The 22,660-nt window shown below is 49.5% G+C and overlaps 2 protein-coding genes across 2 annotated transcripts in view; one reads left to right on the forward strand and one right to left on the reverse strand.

Annotated features, from left to right (window-relative positions):
* Positions 1-22,660, reverse strand: part of ECE2 (endothelin converting enzyme 2) — a 56,452-nt gene that overhangs the window by 30,355 nt on the left and 3,437 nt on the right. The window contains exons 2-6 of the mRNA XM_056849993.1: positions 10,581-10,667; positions 6,290-6,434; positions 4,629-4,844; positions 4,335-4,459; positions 1,788-1,934 (exon numbers count right to left, since the gene is read on the reverse strand). Of these exons, the coding sequence (XP_056705971.1) occupies positions 1,788-1,934; positions 4,335-4,459; positions 4,629-4,844; positions 6,290-6,434; positions 10,581-10,667 (720 nt within the window). The remainder of the gene's footprint in view (positions 1-1,787; positions 1,935-4,334; positions 4,460-4,628; positions 4,845-6,289; positions 6,435-10,580; positions 10,668-22,660) is intronic.
* EIF4G1 (eukaryotic translation initiation factor 4 gamma 1) overlaps positions 22,219-22,660 on the forward strand; it is a 158,837-nt gene continuing 158,395 nt past the window's right edge. The window contains exon 1 of the mRNA XM_056850174.1: positions 22,219-22,228. The gene's annotated coding sequence lies outside the window, so the exon portion shown is untranslated. The remainder of the gene's footprint in view (positions 22,229-22,660) is intronic.

The raw sequence follows: 22,660 nt of genomic DNA on the forward strand, positions 1-22,660 counted from the left end.
ACTGACAACAAAGGCTGGAGCTCTGTTTCGAATTACAAAAATGAGCTGAGGGTGAAGGGTTAAACCCCCTGTTCCCCCTTCACTCCACGGCCCTAAGGCAAATCGAGGCTGCATGAGCCTGAAATGTGCATTTTAAGGACCAAACGACACCTTGTCTCACGTGCATGAGTCCTCACCGTGGCTATGAGCTGGGCTATACCACTTCTGACCGCAAACGGGGCCTATCACGTGACTGAATACTCTGTTCTCCCCCCAAATCCTTCCACACTGAAAGCGAGAATGTCAGGGACACGGGTTCTAGCCTAGCCTTCTCCCCAACATGCTATTTCTATGTGCGAGAACGTTGTGCATGAACTTGCAGCCAACCACGGAAGATCCGACTTTGCTCAAGCAAGTCCCACTTTGTTCCACGCTACTTCCTCCAAGGTAAAGTGCTCAGGATTGCAGCCCGACTCCTTCTAATGTCTGAAGGCCAAAAGCAAAGATTCCATATAAGGAAAGGAAGATGACCTGGACGGTTAACCTTGTCACATCTCAGAAGCTAAGCAGGGTTGGCCCTGGTTAGTACTTGGATGGGATACAACCAAAGAAGTCCCGGGTTGCTATGCAGAGGCAGGCAATGGCAAATCACCTTTGAAAGTCTCTTGCCTTGAAAGCCTTGTGGGGTCGCCTTAAGTTAACTGTGATGGCCCTTTCCACCACCACCAAGATGCCCCTCACCCCTTCTACCTGTTTGCAATGTCATCTTGTTTGTGGGCTTCCTAGAGGCACCTGGTTGGCCACTGTGTGAACAGACTGCTGGACTTGATGGACCTTGGTCTGATCCAGTATGGCCTTTTCTTATGTTCTTAATGTGCCTTGATAGGTTTGGGCTGTCTCGTTGTGCCTTCTTTCCCTGGCTGAACCCTTTTCACTCCAACCACCCTCTTCCCATATCCTTCTCCTACTAGATGTCCCTCTTTGGTCCAGCAACCCTTTTGCCATTTGTTGGCCCCTCTCCAACTTCTTTTTAAAACCTTTGCCTGCAGCATAACCCATGGTGCTTCCTGACCCCCAGTCCCACTCTATAGCTCGCTATTACAGCCGCATGCTTCAAGGTGGGGGTGGAGGAAAGTGCCGTCAAGTCACAGCCAACTTATGGCGACCCCATAGGGTGTTCGAGGCAAGAGATGAGCAGAAGTGGTTTGCCATTGCCTGCCTCTGTGTAGCAACCCTAGACTTCCTTGGTGGTCTCCCAACCAAGAGCTAACCAGGGCTGACCCTGTAGAGTTTTCAAGGCAAGAGATATCCAGAAGTGGTTTGCTATTGCTTGCCTCTGCATAGCAACCCTGGGATTTCTCAGTGGTCTACCTTCCAAGTACTAACCAGGGCTGACCCTGCTTAGCTTCCAAGATCTGACAAGATCGGGCCAGCCTGGGCTATCCAGGTCAGGGCAGGTGGCGGACAGTGCCTTCAAGTGACAGCTGACTTATGGTGACGCCGCAGGGTTTTCAAGGCAAGAGACAAACAGAGGTAGTTTTGCCATTGCCTGCCTCTGCGTAGCTACCCTGGACTTCCATGGTGGTCTCCCATCCAAATACTAATCAAGGTAGACCCTGCTTAGCTTTTGAGATCTGATGAGATCAGGCTAGCCTGGGCCGTGCATGTCAGGGCTGCTTCAAGGTAGTTAGGGGGATTGTCTTTCTTCCCCAATAGGATATAGCCTGTCCGAAGAAAGCAATTTCTTTCTGGCAGCGGAAACCATCCTCCTTCAGATCCACATACGGAAATGCTGGCAAGGGGATTACCTGGATGACATTGCTGTTCGAGCTTTTGGAATCGGCCCCCACGAACATGGTAAAGAACGGAGACGCCCGGTAGGTCCCAGACACCAATTTCAGGGTGTCCATGAAGGTGGTCTGATTCCAGGAGCCAGTGATGTTCCAGCCTCCAATCTGGAGGGGGGGATCGTGGAAGCAAGAGGTTAGGAATCCCAAAACAGTAATGGCATTTCCTCAGCCGTTGTAATAAGGAACAAAGACTTATACCAGGCATGGTAGCCGGGACCTCCAGCTGCTGGAAATCCTGCTCACCCTCCCTGCTGGCTTTTGAAATTTCACTTGGGCTTTTGCAGATTCTGTTTTGGAGCCTTAAGGGCTAGATACTTTAAAAAAAATTAAAAAACGGGAACAGAAATTCTCATGACAATGAATCTTATAGCTCTCAAACTCTTTACTGGCAGATTACATACTATACAAAGTGAGGGTTTTACTACATTTCCATTTATGTCTAGGGTTGCCCACTCTGGGTTGGGAAATACCTGGAGATTTTAGGGGTGGAGCCTGAGGAGGGCGGGGTTTGTGGAGGGGAGGGATGTCAGCAGGGTATAATGCCATAGAGTCCACCCTCCAAAGCAGCCATTTTCTCCAGATGAACTAGGTCCCTCTTCGCCACCGGCATGAGGTTTTTGGGATGGAGCCTGAGGAGGGCGGGGTTTGGGGAGGGACTTCAATGCCATAGAGTCCAATTGCCAAAGGGTCCATTTTCTCCAGGTGAACTGATCTCTATCGGCTGGAGATCAGAATTCCAAAGGTGCCCACAGGCTCAAAAAGGTTGGAGACCGTTGGGTTAGCATGCTGGAGACCTGGAGATCTGCGAGACCCGGGTTCAAACCCTCACAGTGACGCGAAGTTCACAGGTGACCCTCAGACAATTTACTCTCCCTCAGACTAACCTACCTCACAAGATTGGAGATGGGAGAACTACATACGCTGTCCTGAGCTATTTAGCAGAAAGGCAGGATAAAAATGTACCAGATAGATCCCAAATTAATATCATAAATACAACATTAGCTCAATAAAAAGGTAACTGCAGTATTGCGGTTTGGCCATGATGTATTAAGGGCTATTTGCTTAGTTGTGTTTATTGGGGAAGGGGGGGGGAACGATGCGCACAAATACACAGAGGACACATCTACTCTTAGCTCTTAGCCACAATAGGTAAATGAAAACCCCATGTAGTCAGGCAGTATACCCCTAAATACCAATCAACAATATGGGATGATCATGCCCAGTCTGAGAGCTCCCAAAGGCATCTGGCTGGCTCCTGTGGGAAACGGAAGAGTTGGATCTTGGTCTGATCCAGCAAAGCTATTCCTACGTTGGAAAGAACTTTACTTTAATGATACTGTTCATATGGCCAATTCGGCCTTGAACAATGTCACACTGAGGCCAAAAAAAAAAAGGGGGGGAAGGATCTATCTAAATAGCCCATAAGGAAATTAGTTTTTTTTTAATCTTAATTGACCAGGAAAGAAATTTGGTGACTGCCAATGTAGTATTAAAATCCACCCCTGCTAAAAGAACCCTCAGATTATCCAGTTTAGAGGCAGATTCCTGAATAAAAGGCTTTATCCATCTGTCTCTAGCCTCGTTGAGCAAGTTGCAGCTAAACAAGGAATGCTGAAGAGTGTCTATTTAGCCAGAACCACCGTTGGAAAGAACTGTGATTCTCCTGAAACTGAGGAATAACATGTCTATTGGACTCACATCCGACACAGCTGGGAATCTCTAGGATGAAGGAGTTGGGAATTTCTATGCTAGAGAAGAGACACTTGTGAGATGATCTGATTGCCACCTTCCAATACCTAAAGGGATGTCATGAGGAGGATGGGGCAGATAGGTTTTTGGTAATGTTGGCTAACAGATCTCAGACTAATGGATATAAGAAGAAGAGTTGGTTTTTATATGCCAACTTTCTTTACCTTTTAAGGAGTCTCAAACCGGCTTACAATCGCCTTCCCTTCTCCTCCCAGCAACAGACAGCTTTGTGAGGAAGGTGGGGCTGAGAGAGTTCAGAGAGAACTGTGACTGGCCCAAGGTCACCCAGCTGGCTTCATGTCTAGGAGTGGGGAATCAAACCCGGCTCTCCAGATTAGAGTCCGCCGCTCTTAACCACTACACCACGCTGGCTCTACGGCAAAGGAGGTTTCCTCTAAATTTGAAGAACTTCCTGACGGTGAGGTGTATTAGACACTGGAACAGTCTCCCCTGTGAGGTGGGGGATTCTTCACCAGTGAAGGTTTTTAAGTATCGACTGGATACCAACTTGTCAAGGATATTATATTTGTAGTTCCTCTGTTGACAGGGGCTTGGACTAGATGACCCCGGTGGTACCTTCCAGCTCTGAGATACAATAAAATAAATGAACAGCTGTCTGAATAGCCTGACTCCCTGGACAGAGACCCTCCTGCCTCCTTCCAACTCTGAGAGAAAATAAAATAACTGCACAGCAGTCCGAATAGCCTGACTCTCTGGACAGAGACCCTTGTGCCCCCTCCCCACAGCCAGGCCCACCTTCTCAATGAGATCCATCAGCGGCTGGGACCCCAGCTCCTCAATCTTCTGTTCCTTCAGGCAAGACAGGTAATAGCGTTGGGTCTTCCTCTCCGCCTCGCTGGTGGAGTTGAAACTGGCGTTCTCTGGCAAGAGAAGCGCCCCAGCCCGTGAGCCCGCGGCAGAGGCTGAACAGCCCCAAGGATCCCAGCGTGGCAATTTAGCAGCCTGGCTCCCCGAGGCAATTATTTCCCATCCTATTTCCCATCGAAGAGGAAGCCAAGTCTGCCCTCCCTGGAAGAAACGGCAGCTTACCGAGCAGATGTTTCATGATGGCCTGGTTCTGGTCCCAAATGCTGTTGAAAGTGCTCCACTTGGAGCGGCCGTCGGGGAGCGGGTTCCGCTTGATCCACCCTCCGCAGGCGTACTGGTAGAAATCGTCACAGGGGTTGGTCTCTCGGTCCAGAGCCTCCAGGATCTTGCTGGCAACGATGACGCAGGCTTCGGTCAGGCAAGTGGTTTGGGCCGGATCTGGCAGGGAACACACATGAACACATGGAGCTGCCTTCTACTGAATCAGACCCTCGGTCCATCTAAAGTCAGTATGGTCTACTCAGACCAGCAGCAGCTCTCCAGGGTCACAGGCAAAGGTCTTTCACATCACCTGCTTGCCTAGTCCGTTTAACTGGAGATGGCAGGGATTGAACCTGGGACCTTCTGCATGACAATACCACTGAGCCACGGCCCCTCTCCATGGCTCTCCAGGGTCTCAGGCAGAGGTCCTTTCACATCACCTACCTGCCTAGTCCCTTTTAACTGGAGATGCCGGAGATTGAATCTGGGACCTTCTGCATGCCAAGCAGATGCTCTACCACTGAGCCATGGTCCCTCTCCATGGCTCTCCAGGGTCTCAGGCAGGGGTCTTTCACATCACCTACTTGCCCGGTCCCTTTAACTGGAGATGCCGGGGATTGAACCTGGGACCTTCTGCATGCCAAGCAGATGCTCTATTACTGAGCCACAGCCCCTCCCCAGGGAGATAGGCAAACACACACCATCAGGTTAGCCAGCGTGGTGTGGTGGCGAGCGTGTGAGCCTAGGACAGGAGTCTGTGGGCATCTTTGGAATTCTATGGGGTGGGGTGAGTGGTATCCCAAAATGGCCTCCACAGGATTGGAGTCAAAGTCAAAATGGCCACCGCAAGAGGAGTCAAAGCCAAAATGGCCACCACAGGAGAGGAGCCAAAGCCAAACTGGCCGTCACAGGAGAGGATCCAAACCCAAAATGGTTGCCACAGGAGTGGCTGACTGAATGGAATATCTCCCTCCTCACACCTCCTTGAGGGCCAGCGTGGTGTCGTGGTCAAGAGTGGTGGACTCTAATTTGGAGAACTGGGTTTGATTCCCCACTCCTCCACTTGAAGCCTGCTGGTGAGGCACAAATCCAAATTTCCTTGATGTGATGACCTACTTAAAACACCAGATGCACTGATCGACAGGGAGAGTCTTGGAGTCACTCCGCAAGGGAGAGTCTTGGAGAGCCAGCGTGTTGTCGTGGTTAAGAGCGGTGATTTGGAGCGGTGGACTCTGATCTGGAGAACCGGGTTGGATTCCCCACTCCTCCACATGAGCGGCGGAGGCTAATCTGGTGAACCGGGTTGGTTTCACCACTCCTCCACATGAAGCCAGCGGGGTGAGCTTGGGCTAGCCACAGCTCTCCTAGAACTCTCTCAGCCTCACCTCCCTCACAGGGGAGGGGAAGGGAAGGTGACTGTAAGCCGGTTTGATTCTCCCTTAAGTAGTAGAGAAAGTCAGCATATACAAACCAACCCTTCTCCTTTTCCTTCTCCCCCCGTTCTTTGTCCTTATGGATAAGGCTGACTTCTCTTTCAGAGACAGGTGGTCTCGACTCTTATGGAGCACAAAGGCTGGGTGGGTAGGGAGGGGAACCCTCTTCCCCCGGCTCTGCTCACTTACCTCTGTTGTACTGGATGCCCATGGCGATGACTGAACCCAGCAGCAGCAGGACCACGAAGAGGGAGACGGCGCAAAGTGCTAGCTTGAGCTGGGTTCGGGAGCCCAGGTGACTGAGCAGGGGCCCGTTGCCCTTCCTGAAGCCCACCTTGAAAGCAAAAGTGGAGAAAAAAAAACAGAAGGGAAGAGGTGAGGTGCTGGATTTGACCCCTGGGCTGCCCTGACCTGGTTGGCCCAGGCTAGCCTGAACTCATCAGACCTCGGAAGCTGAGCGGGGTGGGCCCTGTTTAATACTTGGATGGGAGACCACCGAGGAAGTCCAGGGTTGCTCCGCAGAGGCAGGCAATGGCAACACACCTCTGTTCCTCTCTTGCATTGATCTTGATGGCACAGGCTGGCCTGATCTCGTCAGATCTCGGAAGCTAAGCAGGGTTGGCCTTGGTTAGTGCTTGGATGGGAGACCACCGAGGAAGTCCAGGGTTGCTCCGCAGAGGCAGGCAATGGCAAACCACCTCTGTTCCTCTCTTGCCTTGAAAACCTGACAGAGCCGCCATAACTGCGACTCAGTGGCATTTTCCACCTTCCAAAGAGCCCCAGCAACCTTGTCTTTTGTGATGAGAAAAGGGCAAAGGAAGAAGGGTGAAGATAGAAACACTAATGGGGGATGGAAGAGGTAGTGGTGGTAGGCAGTGATTTCGGGTCTGGGAGAACCAGGTTCGAATCCCCAGTCTTCAGGCCATGGAAGCTCATAGGGGGGCCTCAGGCTCACCACTCTCTCTCATCCTCACCCACCTCACAGGGTTATTGTGAGGGTAAACATGGAGGAGGTGAGAAGGATGGAGTAAGCCCTTTCAGATCCCCTTTGGGGAGGAAAGCAGGGCGCCAATCCCTAGTTAAAAGAAGTATCTAGATAAACAATTACGAACAACACGGTACTCTGTATTCATATTGATCTTCTAAGTGTTCAAAGTGCTGCATGTGCAGGATTTTGTCATTCTTACCACAGCCCTGCAAGGTAGGCCTCTACGTTATCTCTGTATTTCGGATGGGAGGGGAACTGAGGCAGAGAGAGAGAGAGACGGAAAGAGACGGGGCTTGTCTCAGACTACCTACTGAGTTAGGGTTGCCAGGTCCCTCTTCGCCACTGGTGAGGAGGAGCCTGAGGAGGGTGAGGTTTGGGGAGGGACGTCAAAGCCATAGAGTCCGAAGTGGCCATTTTCTCCAGGGGAACTGATCTCTATCGGCTGGAGATCAATTGTAATAGCAGGAGACGCCTATCATCCAGCAGAAGCCACAAAGAAGATCATCCCGACTGAAGAAACCTCAGTGGTGAAATGGGTTTATTACCGGAAGCCCGTCTCGTGGAACCTTGTGGCATTTCTTTGCATAATTTTGCGGTTGATATTGCTCCAACAGGAGTATGGACAATTGTTCTACATATTAGGACTTAGCAAATTGGTTCATCTTGGTATTTATTCCAGTTATCGACCTGATATGATTTGTGCATTGTTTGTTAATAACTATACTTGGAGACAAGAGTTCACTGTGAAATAGTGCCTGGAGGTTGTTGTACACATTTGTAATAATTTATACATACAATTTTTATTAGTTATTTACCTGTTGTGTTTAGCCATCAGTGCTGTTTTTGCTTTATCACCTGGAGGCTGGCAACCCTACCTGTGAGGCTGGTGGGGCTGAGAGAGTTCAGAGAGAGCTGTGACTAGCCCAAGGTCACCCAGCTGGCTTCACGTGTAGGAGTGGGGAAACAAATCCAGTTCACCAGATTAACCTCCACCACTCGTGTGGAGGAGTGGGGAATCAAACCCGGTTCTCCAGATGAGAGTCCACCGCTCCAAACCACCGTTCTTAACCACTACACCACGCTGCCTCTCAAAAGCTCAGAGAGATTCCTGCCCACAGCAGGAGAGGGTCAGGCCGTCCCTCGTATTAATCCCTCTTCCTGTGCGGTGTTTGCTCATCCATCTTGTCTCCCCTGGCAATGGGCTCCCCCCGCCCTGCTGTTCGGCAGATTTATCAGCTGACAACGTCTGCTGGGAGACGTTCGGAACAGCTCTGCTCGCCCTTGAGGGGAAACGTGCCATCCCTGCGCCATGGTGACTTCCCAGCAGCCTCCAGTTGCGGCTGTTCGGGATGGAAGTCTACAGAGCGCAAGCTCCTTCCTATGTTCCTGGCTCAGAGTTTTAGTGCCCAACTAGAAATGATGGAAGCAGGACTAAAAATCAAAACACTGGCCCAGTTTACATAAATGATAGATCAATGGGCCAATAGGGGAAGGGCTGTGGCTCAGTGGTAGAGCACCTGCTTGGCATGCAGAAGGTCCCAGGATCAATCCCCGACATCTCCAGTTAAAGGGACTAGGCAAGGAGGTGATGTGAAAGACCCCTGCCTGAGACCCTGGAGAGCTGCTGCCGGTCTAAGTAGACAATACTGACATTGATGGACCAAGGGTCTGATTCAGTATAAGGCAGCTTCATGTGTTCCTGGACTGTACCACTTCATATTTAGGATTGCCAACTTGCAGGTGGTGGCTGGAGATCTGCTATTACAACGGATCTCCAGCCGCTTGAGATCAGTTCCCCTGGAGAACATGGCTGCTTTGGCCATTGGACTCTATGGCATTGAAGTCCCTCTCCTCCCCCAAACCCCACCCTCCTCACCCCCAAAATCTCCTATGGGAAGACCACATCACCCATTCATACAGCAGTTTGAGGATCAGGTGCACTTAAACAGACACACATGAAGCCTGCAGGAAAAATAAGAGTGCTTCAGTTCCAGAGTTCAGATCTAGATAGGGTTGCCAACCTCCAGGTGGTGGCAGGAGATCTCCTGCTATTACAACTGATCTCCAGCTGACAGATCAGTTCACCTGATGGCTGCTTTGGCAATTGGACTCTATGGCACTGAAGTCCCTCCCCTCTTCAAACTCCGCTTCAAAAACCTCCCGCTGGTGGTGAAGAGGGACCTGGCAACCCTAGATTTAGAACATGTGAAGAAAGGAGGGCATGCAAGGAGGTATCGATTCCCTTGCTGGAGCCTTCCAAAGATCTGCCTCACCCAAGACTCTGGCTTCAGCATCAACTGGACCCATGACCCTAAATCAAGTCTGACAGAAGCAGCTGTCTTTGGACCCAGAGATATACTACCCTGGAATATAGAGGTTCTCTTTAGCTACCCTTTCCACAGATTTATCCTCAGCGCATTTGTCTAATCTGTAACTTTTCAGCCACAGAACAAATTACCCTTGTTCCTTGAACACCCTGACATTTCAAGAAGGGTAATTTGGCGGACAAAAACAAATCAGTGGGTTATAGATCAAATCAAGCCTGAACTGGTCCTAGAAGCTAAAATGACTAAACTGAGGCTATCGTACTTTGGTCACATTATGAGAAGACAATAGTCACTGGGAAAGATAATTGTGCTAGGAAAAGTGGAGGACAGCAGGAAAAGAGGAAGACCCAACAAAAGATGGATTGACTCTATCAAGAAAGCCATGGGCCTCAGTTTGCAAGACCTGAGCAAGGCTGTTAAGGATAGGATGTTTTGGAGGAAATTGATTCATAGGATCACCATGAGCCGGGAGCAACTTGAGGGCACTTAACACACACAATTTGGCAGATATTTCCCTACAAATTGCTTCCCTAAACATGGCTCGCATTTAAGCTCAGGTGCTAGAGTGTCAAGAGGGGTCTTCTGTATCATCTTCCCCGGGTGTCTCTTTAAAAGTTTGCCTTTTCAGGGGCTCCTCTATTCTTTTGTCAGATGCCTAATCTGAACAGAGGTCTTCCTGTTTTCGCTTTGAATGATTTCACAGCGAAGCACTGCATCATCCAAAAATAAGGCCTTTGTGCCTGAGACTAGTCAATTGGTCCCCATAAACAAATCTCCCTGGCTTCCCCTGAGGATTAAAGTAAGAATCATCATCAATCACGGGTGCTAGGGGGGCCCTTGGAGGGCAGCGAGGGAGCCTGGCGGAGCATTTTTCCCTGTCCTCTTATGCAGGCTCTTTAGAACCCCCTTCCCGTCCTGCCGGATCCAGCTTGTTTGTTCATCCCTCTCTCTCCATTCAGCCTCTGCAACCAGCATCGGCAAAGCAATTATGCGAGCGCCGGAGCCAGCGCCTTTATGATTAATTTAATATCATAATCCAGTTGCCAGGCAGCCGCCGGGAAGACTCCTGGGGGAAGCGGCGCGGATTCTCAGAGCATCCCATCCACGAACGCTGCGCAAACCGACGGCACCGTGCGCCATCCCTGGGAGGACCGATCCTTCCTACCTCCACACCGTCTGGAGAGGTGCTCCCGTCCGCGGCAGCGTCCGGCGCCTCTTCGTCCTGGAACATCGCCCGCTTATACTCCGCCATCTGAAGGGAGGGGAAAAAAGGCAGAGAAAAGGCTAGTCAAGGATCTCAGCCTCTGTCTTAAGCCCCATCTTCCTCTAACCCTATTAGGCGACTTCAACATCAGTGGAATAGCCAAGAGTCTTTTCCCTGAAGGCACCCTGGGAATTGTAGTTTGTAAAGGGGCTCCGGGGAAAGGAACCCCGAGGTACATGTCACAGAGCGATTTCAGTCTCGTTTGCTTTTCGATTCAGAGCTGGACCCTGACAATCGGGGTTTTTTTTTCTCGCCTGGCACATGAACCATCCTTTTTTCAGACCGCGGCCATATTGCCCGTGAGAAAAAGCTGGCGCTGTTCAAAATGCACAGGCCCATCAGTATCGCGGGCTAAAACACATCTGCTTTTGCATTCAGTTATTCCCCGTTTGAGGGGTTTGGCTCATTTGCAGAAATGGTAAAAAAATGATCCGAGCACCTGAAACGGAGGGTACGGGGAGGGAAGAATCGGGATCGCGGAAGGAAAGGACTGTCGGTGCTAGAAAACATAGGGCTGATGGGTTTTCACTGGGGCTGCCAACCTCCAGGTGGGGCCTGGAGATCTCCTGGAATTACAACTGGTCTCCACGTTTCAGAGATCTGTTTCCCGGGAGAAAATGGCTGCTTTAGAAAGCTGAGTCTACGGCATTATGCCCCATACAGGTGTCTCCCCCACCCACCCTCCACCCCCCAAGTCTCCAGGAATTTCCCAGCCCAGAGCTAGCAACCCTAGTTTTCATCTGACAGAGGTTTTGGGTTTTAAAACAAAACAAATCTGTTTTTCATTTTTGGGGGCCTGGGCAACACTTGTTATTTGTATCACTGTAAAGGCGAAGTAGAAAGATCTTACAATTAAATGTTTGACACCACACTAACCTGTCGTTGTTTTTTAATCAAACAGGATATTTTCTATCATAAACATGTTCCTTTCTGTTTTTTAAAGCACAGATTTGAATTCTAGAGGTTCTCTATAAGCTTTTGCTGAAACTACAAATAGTTAAAACGGAAGCCATTTTTCTAAAAGACCTTATTTACTTGAAAGGAAGACGGCACTGAATGCAATGCAGCCCCCCTCTTAAAAATGTGATACACAGAAAAATGTTTATTATGGGGCTAGAGCTGCCAACCACCAGGTGGTAAGCAAATCAAAAACAAAGGGCACGTCCGTGCCTTTACCAACAAGGTTTGGAAATTAGCACGGGAATTTGGTACAAAAATGCACATAAACAGGTTGCAAAATATCAAGTGTATAATAAGTGATAAAGCTAGAAAAGACAAGTGTACAACATGAAAACTTAACAACTAAGTAGCTAAATATATACAATATATATGGCCATACTTGTATCCCATTGGGAACCTGTTGACATCACTGCTGCAGAATGTTGAACTGAAAAAGACTATTTTTCTATGTAATTGATTTACTACAAAATGGATGATATACTATGGGGCTAAAGAAACTCATGTGAAACGGCCGTCCCCCATTTTCTTGGATTTATACCTATGCTGGATATCCTGTGGAACTGACTATCATTGAAATTCAGAAGAGGACTTTTACCTCCAGATATATACCACAAGACTTTTCCATACTTACCTGTAAATTTGTATATATTTAGCTACTTAGTTGTTAAGTTTTCATGTTGTACACTTGTCTTGTCTTTTCTAGCTTTATCACTTATTATACACTTGCTATTTTGCAACCTGCTTATGTGCATTTTTGTACCAAATTCCCGTGCTAATTTCCAAACCACCAGGTGGTAGCTGGAGATCTCCTGGGATTACGACTGATCTTCAGGCCACGGAGATCACCTAGAGGGGAAAAAGCTGTTTTGGAGAGTGGACTTATGACATTATCCCCCATTGAAGTCCCTCCCCTCCCCAAACCCCGCCCTCCTCAGGCTCCGTCCTCAAAATCTCCCGGTATTTCCCAACTCGGAGCTGGCAACCCTATATGGGACACAACTGTAACTTGTATGTGACTGTAAGATGACCCTTTCTTTTTTTTGATGGCATATATGGGGGGCGGGGAAACTAGCCTTGAGTCAATGCAGTACAGGTTTAAGATTATCCATTCCTTTACTGGTTGCCATGATTTTATCATAACAGATGGAGATGTGGGTAAACTCCCCACTCCCAATTTTCATGTTATTTCAAACACAGCTGCTGCCTGCAACAAGATAAGGAGTTCCTTTCTGATCAGGGGAAGAGTTTTATTATTTAAGGACTCCAAATGCACTGCTCCCACTTGGAAAGGTATGGAATAACCCCATAACCTTTTAAAATGCAGATACCGGTTAGTGTCCAATAACGTTCGGTTTTGATGCCCAACCCCCTCCTATGAGACTGTGTGCTGTTCACAGCCACGCAGCAGGCAGAAGTTCAACAGATCATGCCTTTCCTAGCATGAAGAGGCAGCACTGGAGGAAGGGGCAGCTCTGAATGGCTTGTATCGCACAGCTCTTACGGGCATACAGCTGCTGTCCAAACAAGGGTTGCCAACACCAGGTTCAGGAATTCCTGGTGGTTTGGGGGTGGAGCTAGAGAGGGCAGAGTTTGAGAAGGGGAAGGATTTCAGTGGGATATAATGGCAGACTCCACCCTCCTAAGCACCCATTTGTCCAGGGTAAGTGATCCCTGTAATCTAGAGATCCGTTGTAATTATGAGAGATCTCCAGGCCTCACCTGGAGGGTGGCAAGACCCTTTTCCTGGTTCCCTCCCCTATCCCAAATCCCCTGGGAATGGTTTACACGCTGCTTTAAGAATGGATTAGCTCACAAAATGTTCTCTCTGTCTCTCTGGGTGAACTTTCAAAGGTAATTCTGTCCTATTTTCAGATGGTGCTTTCCTTCCCAACCTCTGACCATATTCCTTGTTAAGGCAGCCTATAGCAAACTGAATTAAAAAGCTCCCCCCAAAAGACAGTTGGTATTTACATGCCGACTTTCTCTACCACTTAAGGAAGAATCAAACCGGCTTATATATGAACACATGAAGCTGCCTAATACTGAATCAGACCCTTGGTCCATCAAAGTCAGTACTGTCTACTCAGACTGGCAGCAACTCTCCAGGGGAGACTCTATGGCATTGAAGCCCCTACCCTCCCCAAACCCTGCCCCCTCCAAAACCTCCCACCAGTGGCGAAGAGGGACCTGGCCCCCTACCCCCCCAATCATAGCCCAACAAGCAGTGAGCAGGCACACCGGATATTGGAGAGCTGAGGAAGAGGAACCAAGGTGGCAGACGAAATTGGTCAGCTTATATTACTTATTATCATCCAGCGTATATTACTGTGTGGTGTTGTGGTTAAGACTGGTGGTTTGGAGCAGTGGACTCTGATCTGGAGAACCAGGTTTGATTCCCCACTCTTCCACTTGAGCGGCGGAGGCTAATACGGTGAACTGGATTTGCTTCTCCACTCCAGCGCACAAAGCCAGCTGGGTGACCTTGGGCTAGACACAGCTCTCTTAGAGCACTCTCAGCCCCGCCTACCTCACAGGGTGTCTGTTGTGGGGAAGGGAAGGGGATTGTAAGTCGGTTTGATTCTCCCTTAAGTGGTAGAGAAAGTCAGGAAATAAAAACCAACTCTTTTTCTTCTTGTTGTTATCCTGCAACAAGAGACTAGAGTCGGAGAATGTAAGGATACATTCCCCAACTCAAATGTATGTCTTTATTTTATTTACTTCATTTATACCTTGCCTTTCTCCCCAACAGGAACCCAATGAATTTTACACCATTCTCTGCTCTTCCTCCATTTTATCCCCACAACAACCCTTTGAGGTAGGACACCCAGAGCTTATTCCCCACACTCTAACCACTACAACATGCTCTCCCATACAGAACAGGGAAGGAGAGGCAAAAAAGCCTCTTCGAGTATTTGAAGAGCCGTCATATAGAGGATGGAGCGGAATTGTTTTCTGCTGCCCAAGAAGGTCAGACCAGACCCAAAGGATTAAAATTAAATCAAAAGAGTTTCTGGCTAAACATTAGGAAGAATATCCTGAAAAAATAGTGGAACAGGCTTCCTCGGGAGGTGGTGGGCTCTCCTTCTTTGGAGCTTTTGAAGCAGAGGCTAGATGGCCATCTGTCAGCAAGGCTAGTTCTGTGAACTTAGGCAGATCATGAGAGGGAGGGGAGGAAGGGCTGCGTCAGTGTTTGGCTCTCATGGCCCTTCCTTACATGCCCAGGGTAATCCTGATCACCACTTTGGGGTCAGGAAGCAATTTTCCTCCAGGCCAGATTGGCCAGGGAACCTGGAGGTGTTTTGCCTCCCTATGGACATAGAGCAGGGGTCCCTGGGGGAGTGGAGGAGTGGGGATGTAGTTGTGAATTTTCTGCGTTGTACAGGGGGTTGGACTAGATGACCCTTGAGGCCCCTTCCCAGCTCTATGTTTCTGCACTGTGCTGCTCAGGGCCAGGGCTAGATGAGCAGCATCTTGCCCACCTACTGCTGTGTCGTACTTGTCAAGGAAACCAGGCTGCAGCACTTGGTGCCTGTGAGTCAGGGCGAGGTGGGCAGGAATCTATTAACCTAGCCTTAGAGCTCCGCAACTTTGCACTCTTGCGCTGTGGGGGAAGGAATTTCCTAATCATATATTACTTATCATAAGAACATAAGAAAGGCCACGCTGGATCAGACCCAGGCCCATCAGGTCCAACAGTCTGTTCACACAGTGGCCAGCCAGGAAGCCCACAAACAAGACCACTGCAGCAGCATCCTGCCTGGGTTCCACAGCACCTAATATAATGGGACATGTTCCTCTGATCCTGGAGAGAATAGGTCTGCATCATGACTAGCATCCGTTTGGACTAGTAGCCATGAATACCCCTCTCCTCCATGAACATGTCCACTCCCCTCTTCAAGCCTTCCAAGTTGGCAGCCATCACCACATCCTGGGGCAGGGAGTTCCACAATTTAACTATGCGTGGTGTGAAGAAATACTTCCTTTTATCTGTTTTGAATCTCTCCCCCTCCCGCTTCAGCAGATGACCCCCCGTTCTGGTATTGTGAGAGAGGGTGAAAAGCTTCTCCCTGCCCACTCTCTCCATACCATGCATACTTTTATAGACCTTTATCATGTCTCCCCTTAACTGTCTTCTTTCCAAGCTAACCACAGTTCCTGACAAGCCCCCTCCACCCCCCCCCCGGTTAAGGCCCTAATAATAGCAACCTGGGTGGCCCCATGCCGATGAGAACGATAGCAAAATCAACGTAAGAAGAGCCCTGCTGGATCAGACCAGTGGTCCATCTAGTTCAGCATCCTGTTGCACACAATGGCCAACCAGCGGCCTTGGAGGTCCAAATACACAGGGCACAGAGGCCGACGCCCTCCCCCTCTGCTTCCTCCCAGCACAAGAATTCAGAAATTCGCTGCCTCTGTAGATGCCAGGAGGTTGCCAACCTCCAGGTGGGGCCTGAAGATCTCCCAGAATGACAACAGATCCTCAGATGACAGAGCTCAGTTCTCTATGACATAATACCCTGCCAAGGTCTTGCCCCCCCAGGGTTGCCAGGTCCCTCTTCGCAACCAGAGGGAGGTTTTTGGGGCAGAGCCTGAGGAGGGTGGGGGTTGGGGAGGGGAGGGACTTCAGTGCCATAGAGTTGCCAAAGTGGCCATTTTCTCCGGGTGAACTGATCTCTATTGGCGGGAGATGTTCTTATGTTCTTATGAGATCACTTGTAATAGCAGGAGATCTCCAGCTAGTACCTGGAGGTTGGCAACCCTACGCCCCTTCCTCCCCAAACTCTGCTCTCCCCAGGTTCCACCCCCAAATCTCCAGGAATTTTCGAGTCTGGAGTTGGCAACCCTAGTAGATGAAGGTTTCCTTCAGTCATCATGGCTAGTATTCATTGATGGAACCATCCTCCATCAATCTGTCCAACCCTTTTCTAAAGCCACCAATGCCCGTGGCCATACTACGTCCACTTGCAGTGAATTCCACAGCCTCATTACTGGTTCAGGAAAGAAGTATTACCTTTGGTCTGTCCTGTAGCTATTGCCCAACAGCTTCATTTGGGGACTCCCAAGTTCTAGTATTTCCTTTTTATTAAAAAATACGGCTAACAGCCCAACATATACAGAAGCTTATACAAAAAACGATTTCCAACAGCCCAAACAAATAAAAATGCAATAAAACAAGAGTGATCCTACAACAATGCTAAAAACCAAGCTTTTTTATTAAAAGGACCACTCGCAAAAAAGGGAGGGCATTTCTACAAAGCCAGGGGAAATCACAGGCATGCAAAAAATATGGGTTCCATTTATCCGTTCCCTAAAAGCGGTCGGGGGGGGGGGGGATAGGAGAGTTGGATTAGGGCTGTGGCACTGGGCAAGAGGGTTTTTCTCCTCACATATGCCATTTCTGTTGACTGGAAACACACACATCTTTAAACCCCAGTATAGACTGTACCTGCCTTTTCCCTAGGGTTGCCAATCCCCAGGTGGTGGCTGGAGATCTCCTGGGATTACAACTGATCTCCAGGCGACAGAGATGAACCCATGAAGCTGCTTATACTGAATCAGACCCTTGGTCCATCACAGTCAGTATCGTCTACTCAGACCAGCAGCGGCTCTCCAGGGTCTCAGGCAGGGGTCTTTCACATCACCTACTTGCCTAGTCCCTTTAACTGGAGATGCCGGGGATTGAACCTGGGACCTTCTGCATGCCAAGCAGATGCTCTACCACTGAGCCACAGCCCCTCCCCTATTCAGTTCACCTGGAGAAAATGGCCAATTTGGAAGGTGGACTCTATGGCATTATGCCCCATTGAAGTCCCTCCCCTCCCCAAACTCCGCCCTCCTTTGGGTCCACCCCCAAAATATCCAGGTATTTCCCATCCTGGAGATGGCAACCCTACTTTTTCCCTGTTGGGACTTAAAGCAGCTTGGGTGGAGTTCTGATTAGGGAAACGGCAAGTGGGGGGGGATGACAGCCCCCTCCTCAGTATTACAACCCCAACTCAAATCCCACCACCACCACCATTACCATTTGACGGTTTCTTCAGACCAAATTATCAGATTGGGGTGATAGAAGACCACCATCACAAACAGCTGGGCCTTAATCTGATACTGGCCTCCAGATTTCCCGTTCTTTCTCCATAAACATGAGGGCTGGGAAACTGGCAGCAAGAAAAACAGGCACGCTCGGGAGATCAAATTACAGATCAACGCAGTCTCAAAGGGAGGACTGCAGATCCGAGAATCTAGTATTCACAATTACCCTCGGACTGAACCGTCGGGGTGGGGGGGGGGTCTGCCTTCCTGAGCAGAAGGTCAAAAGATCACAGGGACGGGGCAGTGGGAGGGGAAGGGAGATAAAACTTCTCCGGCTTCCTTTCCAGGATTGCCACCCTCCGGGTGACACCTGGAGATAGGGTTGCCAACCTCCAGGTGCTAGCTGGAGATCTCCTGCTATTTCAACTGATCTCCAGCCGATAGAGATCTGTTTGGCTGGAGAAAATGGCCGCTTTGGCAATTGAACCCCCTCCCCTGCCCAAACCCTGCCAGGCATATGGTTGAGGACAGCGACGGGTTTCCATCCCGCTGGCCTCCCCTTCCTTTCCCGCCTCTGCCATTCCCGCAAATGGAAAAAGTGTTAATGTGCTTGGGTTATTGTTATATGTTATTGTTTTACGGATGTACTGTTTGCTGCTATAGCTAAGGGCGCCCGGTTTTAATGCTGTTCCATGCTGTTTATAGTTGTATTTCACTGCTGTTATCTATGGGTTGCTTTAAATTGTTTTAATAAGGTGGCCAGGAAAGGGCAGCCTATAAATCCAATAAACCGAATCAATCAATCAAATCCCCATCCTCGGGCGAATCTGGCTTGGGTTAGCTGTGGGTCAATCTCTCTCTCTCTCTCTCTCTCTCTCTCTCTCTCTCTCTCTCTCTCTCTCTCTCTCTCTCAGGGTGAGCTACATCACAGGGGCATGGTGAGCATCCGTGGGAGGATTGGAAAACTTTGGAAGAAGAGCGGGACAAAAAGATGCCAATCGGCTAGAAAACGATAGGCAATTCAGTCCCGTATCTACAACTCTTAACACACCATTTGGCCCTGCGGATTAGTGAGAACAGAGACCATGGAAAGACTGGTCCATTCTGGAGAGTAAAAAGGATCCTGCCTACGGGAGGGGAACTAAACCTTTTCAGGGGTTAGAGGTGCTTGGCACAAAAGGCTTGGAGACCCTTTTGTTAAGGTATAGTTTAGATGCCCTGACCTGGATGGCCCAGACTAACCCGATCTCATCAGATCTCAGAAGTAAGCAGGGCCGGTCCTGGCTGGGACTTGGATGGGAGACCACAGAGGAAGTCCAGGGTTGCTACGCAGAGGCAGGCAATGGCAAACCCTCCTCTGTTCCTCTCTTGCATTGATCTTGACGGCACAAGCTGGCCTGATCTCATCAGATCTCGGAAGCTAAGCAGGGTCGGCCTTGGTTAGTGCTTGGATGGGAGACCACAGAGGAAGTCCAGGGTTGCTACGCAGAGGCAGGCAATGACGAACCCCCTCTGTTCTTCTCTTGCCTTGAAAACCCTAAAGGGTCACCATAAATCGGCCGTGACTTGATGGCACTTCCCACCACCAGACTATGGCCAAGAGCACTGAGGGCCATAAAAGGGCATGGGTGTGCAGAGTTTGGAAGTAACGCTGCAATAATCTGCCAAGTGCCGTTTCCGACACAAATATTGTTGTTCCATTAGCGTGGGCAATTATCCCAAAGCTTCTTTGCGGTCAAGTCTCTCCAGTTTACTTTCAGGGTGGGGGGAGAATCAGGGGCTAAATGTGCAAGGCCTTGAAGAAGAAGAGTTGGTTTTTATATGCCGACTTTCTTTACCACTTAAGGGAGACTCAAACTGACTTACAATCACCTTCCCTCCCCCTCCCAACAGACACCCTGTGAGGTAGGTGGGGCTGAGAGAGCTCTAAGAGAGCTGTGACTAGCCCAAGGTCACCCAGCTGGTTTCGTGTGTAGGAGTGGGGAAACAAATCCACCAGATTAGCCGCCGCAGCTCATGTGGAGGAGCGGGGAATCAAACCTCAGGGAAACCAAGATCGTTTATGCATGGGTACTTTCACTCACGTTCGCCCTCCGTCTGTCTCGGTTGTTCCTTGGAGTTATGCATGAGTTTTCCCTCCATTAGAGGTGACCTCGCTGCCAGCCCTCACAAATCCCGGGACTTCCGGTTCCTCTGTTAACCCAATTCTTCCCTCTCCCCTGAGCTCAGCCCAGGTAAAATCCCCATGCATAAGGCAAAGTGTGGGACATGCAAGCTTGGTTTCTCTCACAGCCAATCATAAAGCATTACGTAAAGAGGCGAGGATTCAAATGCTTCCTGCTTCCTGGGCGCTTTCTGGGTAGAAGAAAAGTTTTTAAAACCGAGGCTTGGATTTCTTCCCCCCCCCCCCCGCCCGCCCGCCCCTTTCCTTTAGCTTTATCCCTTAGAACAGGGGTGGGGAACGTCAGGCCCGGGGGCCATTTAAGGCCCGTGAAATCATTTGTTCTGGCCCTCCATGGGTCCTGGCAGATCTCTAGCTCAGAAGGATCTAAGACTGGCGATCCGCCCCCTCCCGCGGACAGGAATAGCCTCTGTTCAAGGCGGATGTGAGTTTGTTTTGCCGAGAAAAGGAACCTTTCCCCCCCCCCTTGAAGAAGAGTCGTTAGCTATGGAGCTTCTAGGACTGCCCAAGAATATAGCAGGCTAATTTTTAAGTTGATTATTTTGTATGGCCCGTGAATGATATTATAAATATCCAAATGGCCTTTGGCAGAAAAAAGGTTCCCCGCCCCTGCCTTAGAAGCTCCTTGATCCATTGATCTTGAGCAGCATATATCTAATGTATGAGGGATATAAGGACTGAAACAAATCTTGCCACTGACAATGCAGCCTTGAGATCCCTGACACTTAGTAAAAAAGGCATTATGTCAGACACAGAGGCATTAGATTTATATGTTAAAAGGGGAGAGATATGTAATTGCAGTTCCTTGTAAAAGCGGCATTCATCCCCCCCTTTCAGATTGCTCCTTTTTTGTTTTTTTGTTCTTAAAATGCTTTTTTATGCAGCAATTGGGGGGGGATTTTCTCTCACAATAAACTCTACAAAGCAAGCCAGTTACACAGCAGCATTTAAAGGGGTGGGGACTTGATTTGAGCTTGGAAACTGTTGGTGCAGAGATGCCCGACAGGAAAGTGAGGGTCCAGCGAGCAACGAACCTCAGGTAAAACTCCCATGAATAAATGTCCCAGGGCTGCTTTTTTTCCCTTAGCACTATACTCTTCAAAGTCAAGATTTTTTAAAAAGAGAGAGATGCAGCTTCTTGCCCTTGCTCCCGTGGCGAGAAGGAAGTCAAGGTGGCCGAGAGACAAGGCCTGCCAAACGTGTCACCTTCGCCTCCTGCCCCCAATTTGCAAATCAACAAAACACCTTTGCTGAATCAGGGGACACGCTGGGTTTTGTGATGAGCAAACGTTTGGCAGGGAAAGGGAAACCAAGTTGCTGAAGATGGTACTGAGAACCCGCTGGCATCTGTGAATATGCCTCACCAACATGCAGGGAAAACTGGGGTGCCCCGGCCGCCCACCCACTCATACAACCAGTTTGAGAGATGCCCAGAAGCTAAAATTATCCACTCCCGGCTTCGGTACACACGGTGCTTTCTGTCTCCCTACCCACACCTTCCTCTCCCTCTCTTACAGTTCCTTCCCACCCAGACAATAAAGGGTCAATGAAACGGAAAGCTAAGCATTGTGGTTCGAGTGTTGTGCTAGGGTCTGGGAGACTGCGTGTTCAAATCTCCCCTCTGCCACAGAAGCTCGCTGGGTGACCTTGGTCCAGTCGCTCTCTCTTTCTCTCTCAGCCTACCCTACCCTACCATGCAGGGTTGTCGTCAGGGAAGGGACAACCATACTGAACCCATGAACACATGAAGCTGCCTTATACCGAATCAGACCCTTGGTCCCTCAACGTCAGTATTGTCTACGCAGACCGGCAGCGGCTCTCCAGGGTCTCAGGCAGGGGTCTTTTCCATCACCTATTTGCCTGGTCCCTTTAACTGGAGATGCCGGGGATTGAACCTGGGACCTTCTGCATGCCAAGCAGAGGCTCTACAGACTGAGCCACAGCCCCTCCCTTTTCAGACACAAGTATTCATGACCCTGAGCTCCATGAAGGAAGGAGGACCACTGATATTTGGAACAATATCACAGAAGGGTCTGGGCTGAAGGGACATGCCATTGTTGGAGAGAAGGGAAAGGGCTCAGTCTCCAAAGGAGTTCCCCACCTGTTACTCCTCCAGAGCAAGGAAGTCCTACTACCAACCAGGTCATTCTAGCCCCTGCCAGAGCAGCAGGTGGGCAAACTCCCCTTCTGGTTTGTTGATTCAGAGTTCAGTGCTCTGGGGCGGAGGCGTAGCTTAGTGGCAGAGCATCTGCTTTGCATGCAGAAGGTCCCGGGTTCAATCCCCAGGACCTCCAGTTAAGGATCAGGCAGTACGTGATGTGAAGACCTCTGCCTGAGACCCTGGAGAGCTGCTGCCGGTCTCAGCAGACGAGACTGACTTTGACTTTGATGGACCAATGCTCTGATTCAGTATAAGGTAGCTTCATATGGTAGACTGCAGGAAAGACAAATAAGTGGGTTCTAGATCAAGTCAAGCCTGAACTCTCCCCTACAAGCTAAAACCACTAAATTGAAGCTATCATACTTTGGTCACACTTTGAGAAGACAAGAGTTGCTGGAAAAGACAATCATGCTAGGAAAAGTTGCAGGCAGCAGGAAAAGAGGAAGACCCAACATGAGATGGACTGACTCTATAAAGGAAGCCACGGCCCTCTGTTTGCAAGACCTGAGCAAGACAGTTAACGAGAGGACATTTCGGAGGACACTGATTCATAGGGTCACCGTGAGTCAGAAACAACTTGATCACACTTAAAGCACAAACAGCATTCTTTGGTTCAGCCGCAGGCAAAGCAGGTAAACCTAACTTACA

The sequence above is a fragment of the Euleptes europaea genome, chromosome 5 (genome assembly GCF_029931775.1).
Source record: "Euleptes europaea isolate rEulEur1 chromosome 5, rEulEur1.hap1, whole genome shotgun sequence".
Taxonomy (NCBI): Eukaryota; Metazoa; Chordata; class Lepidosauria; order Squamata; family Sphaerodactylidae; genus Euleptes; species Euleptes europaea.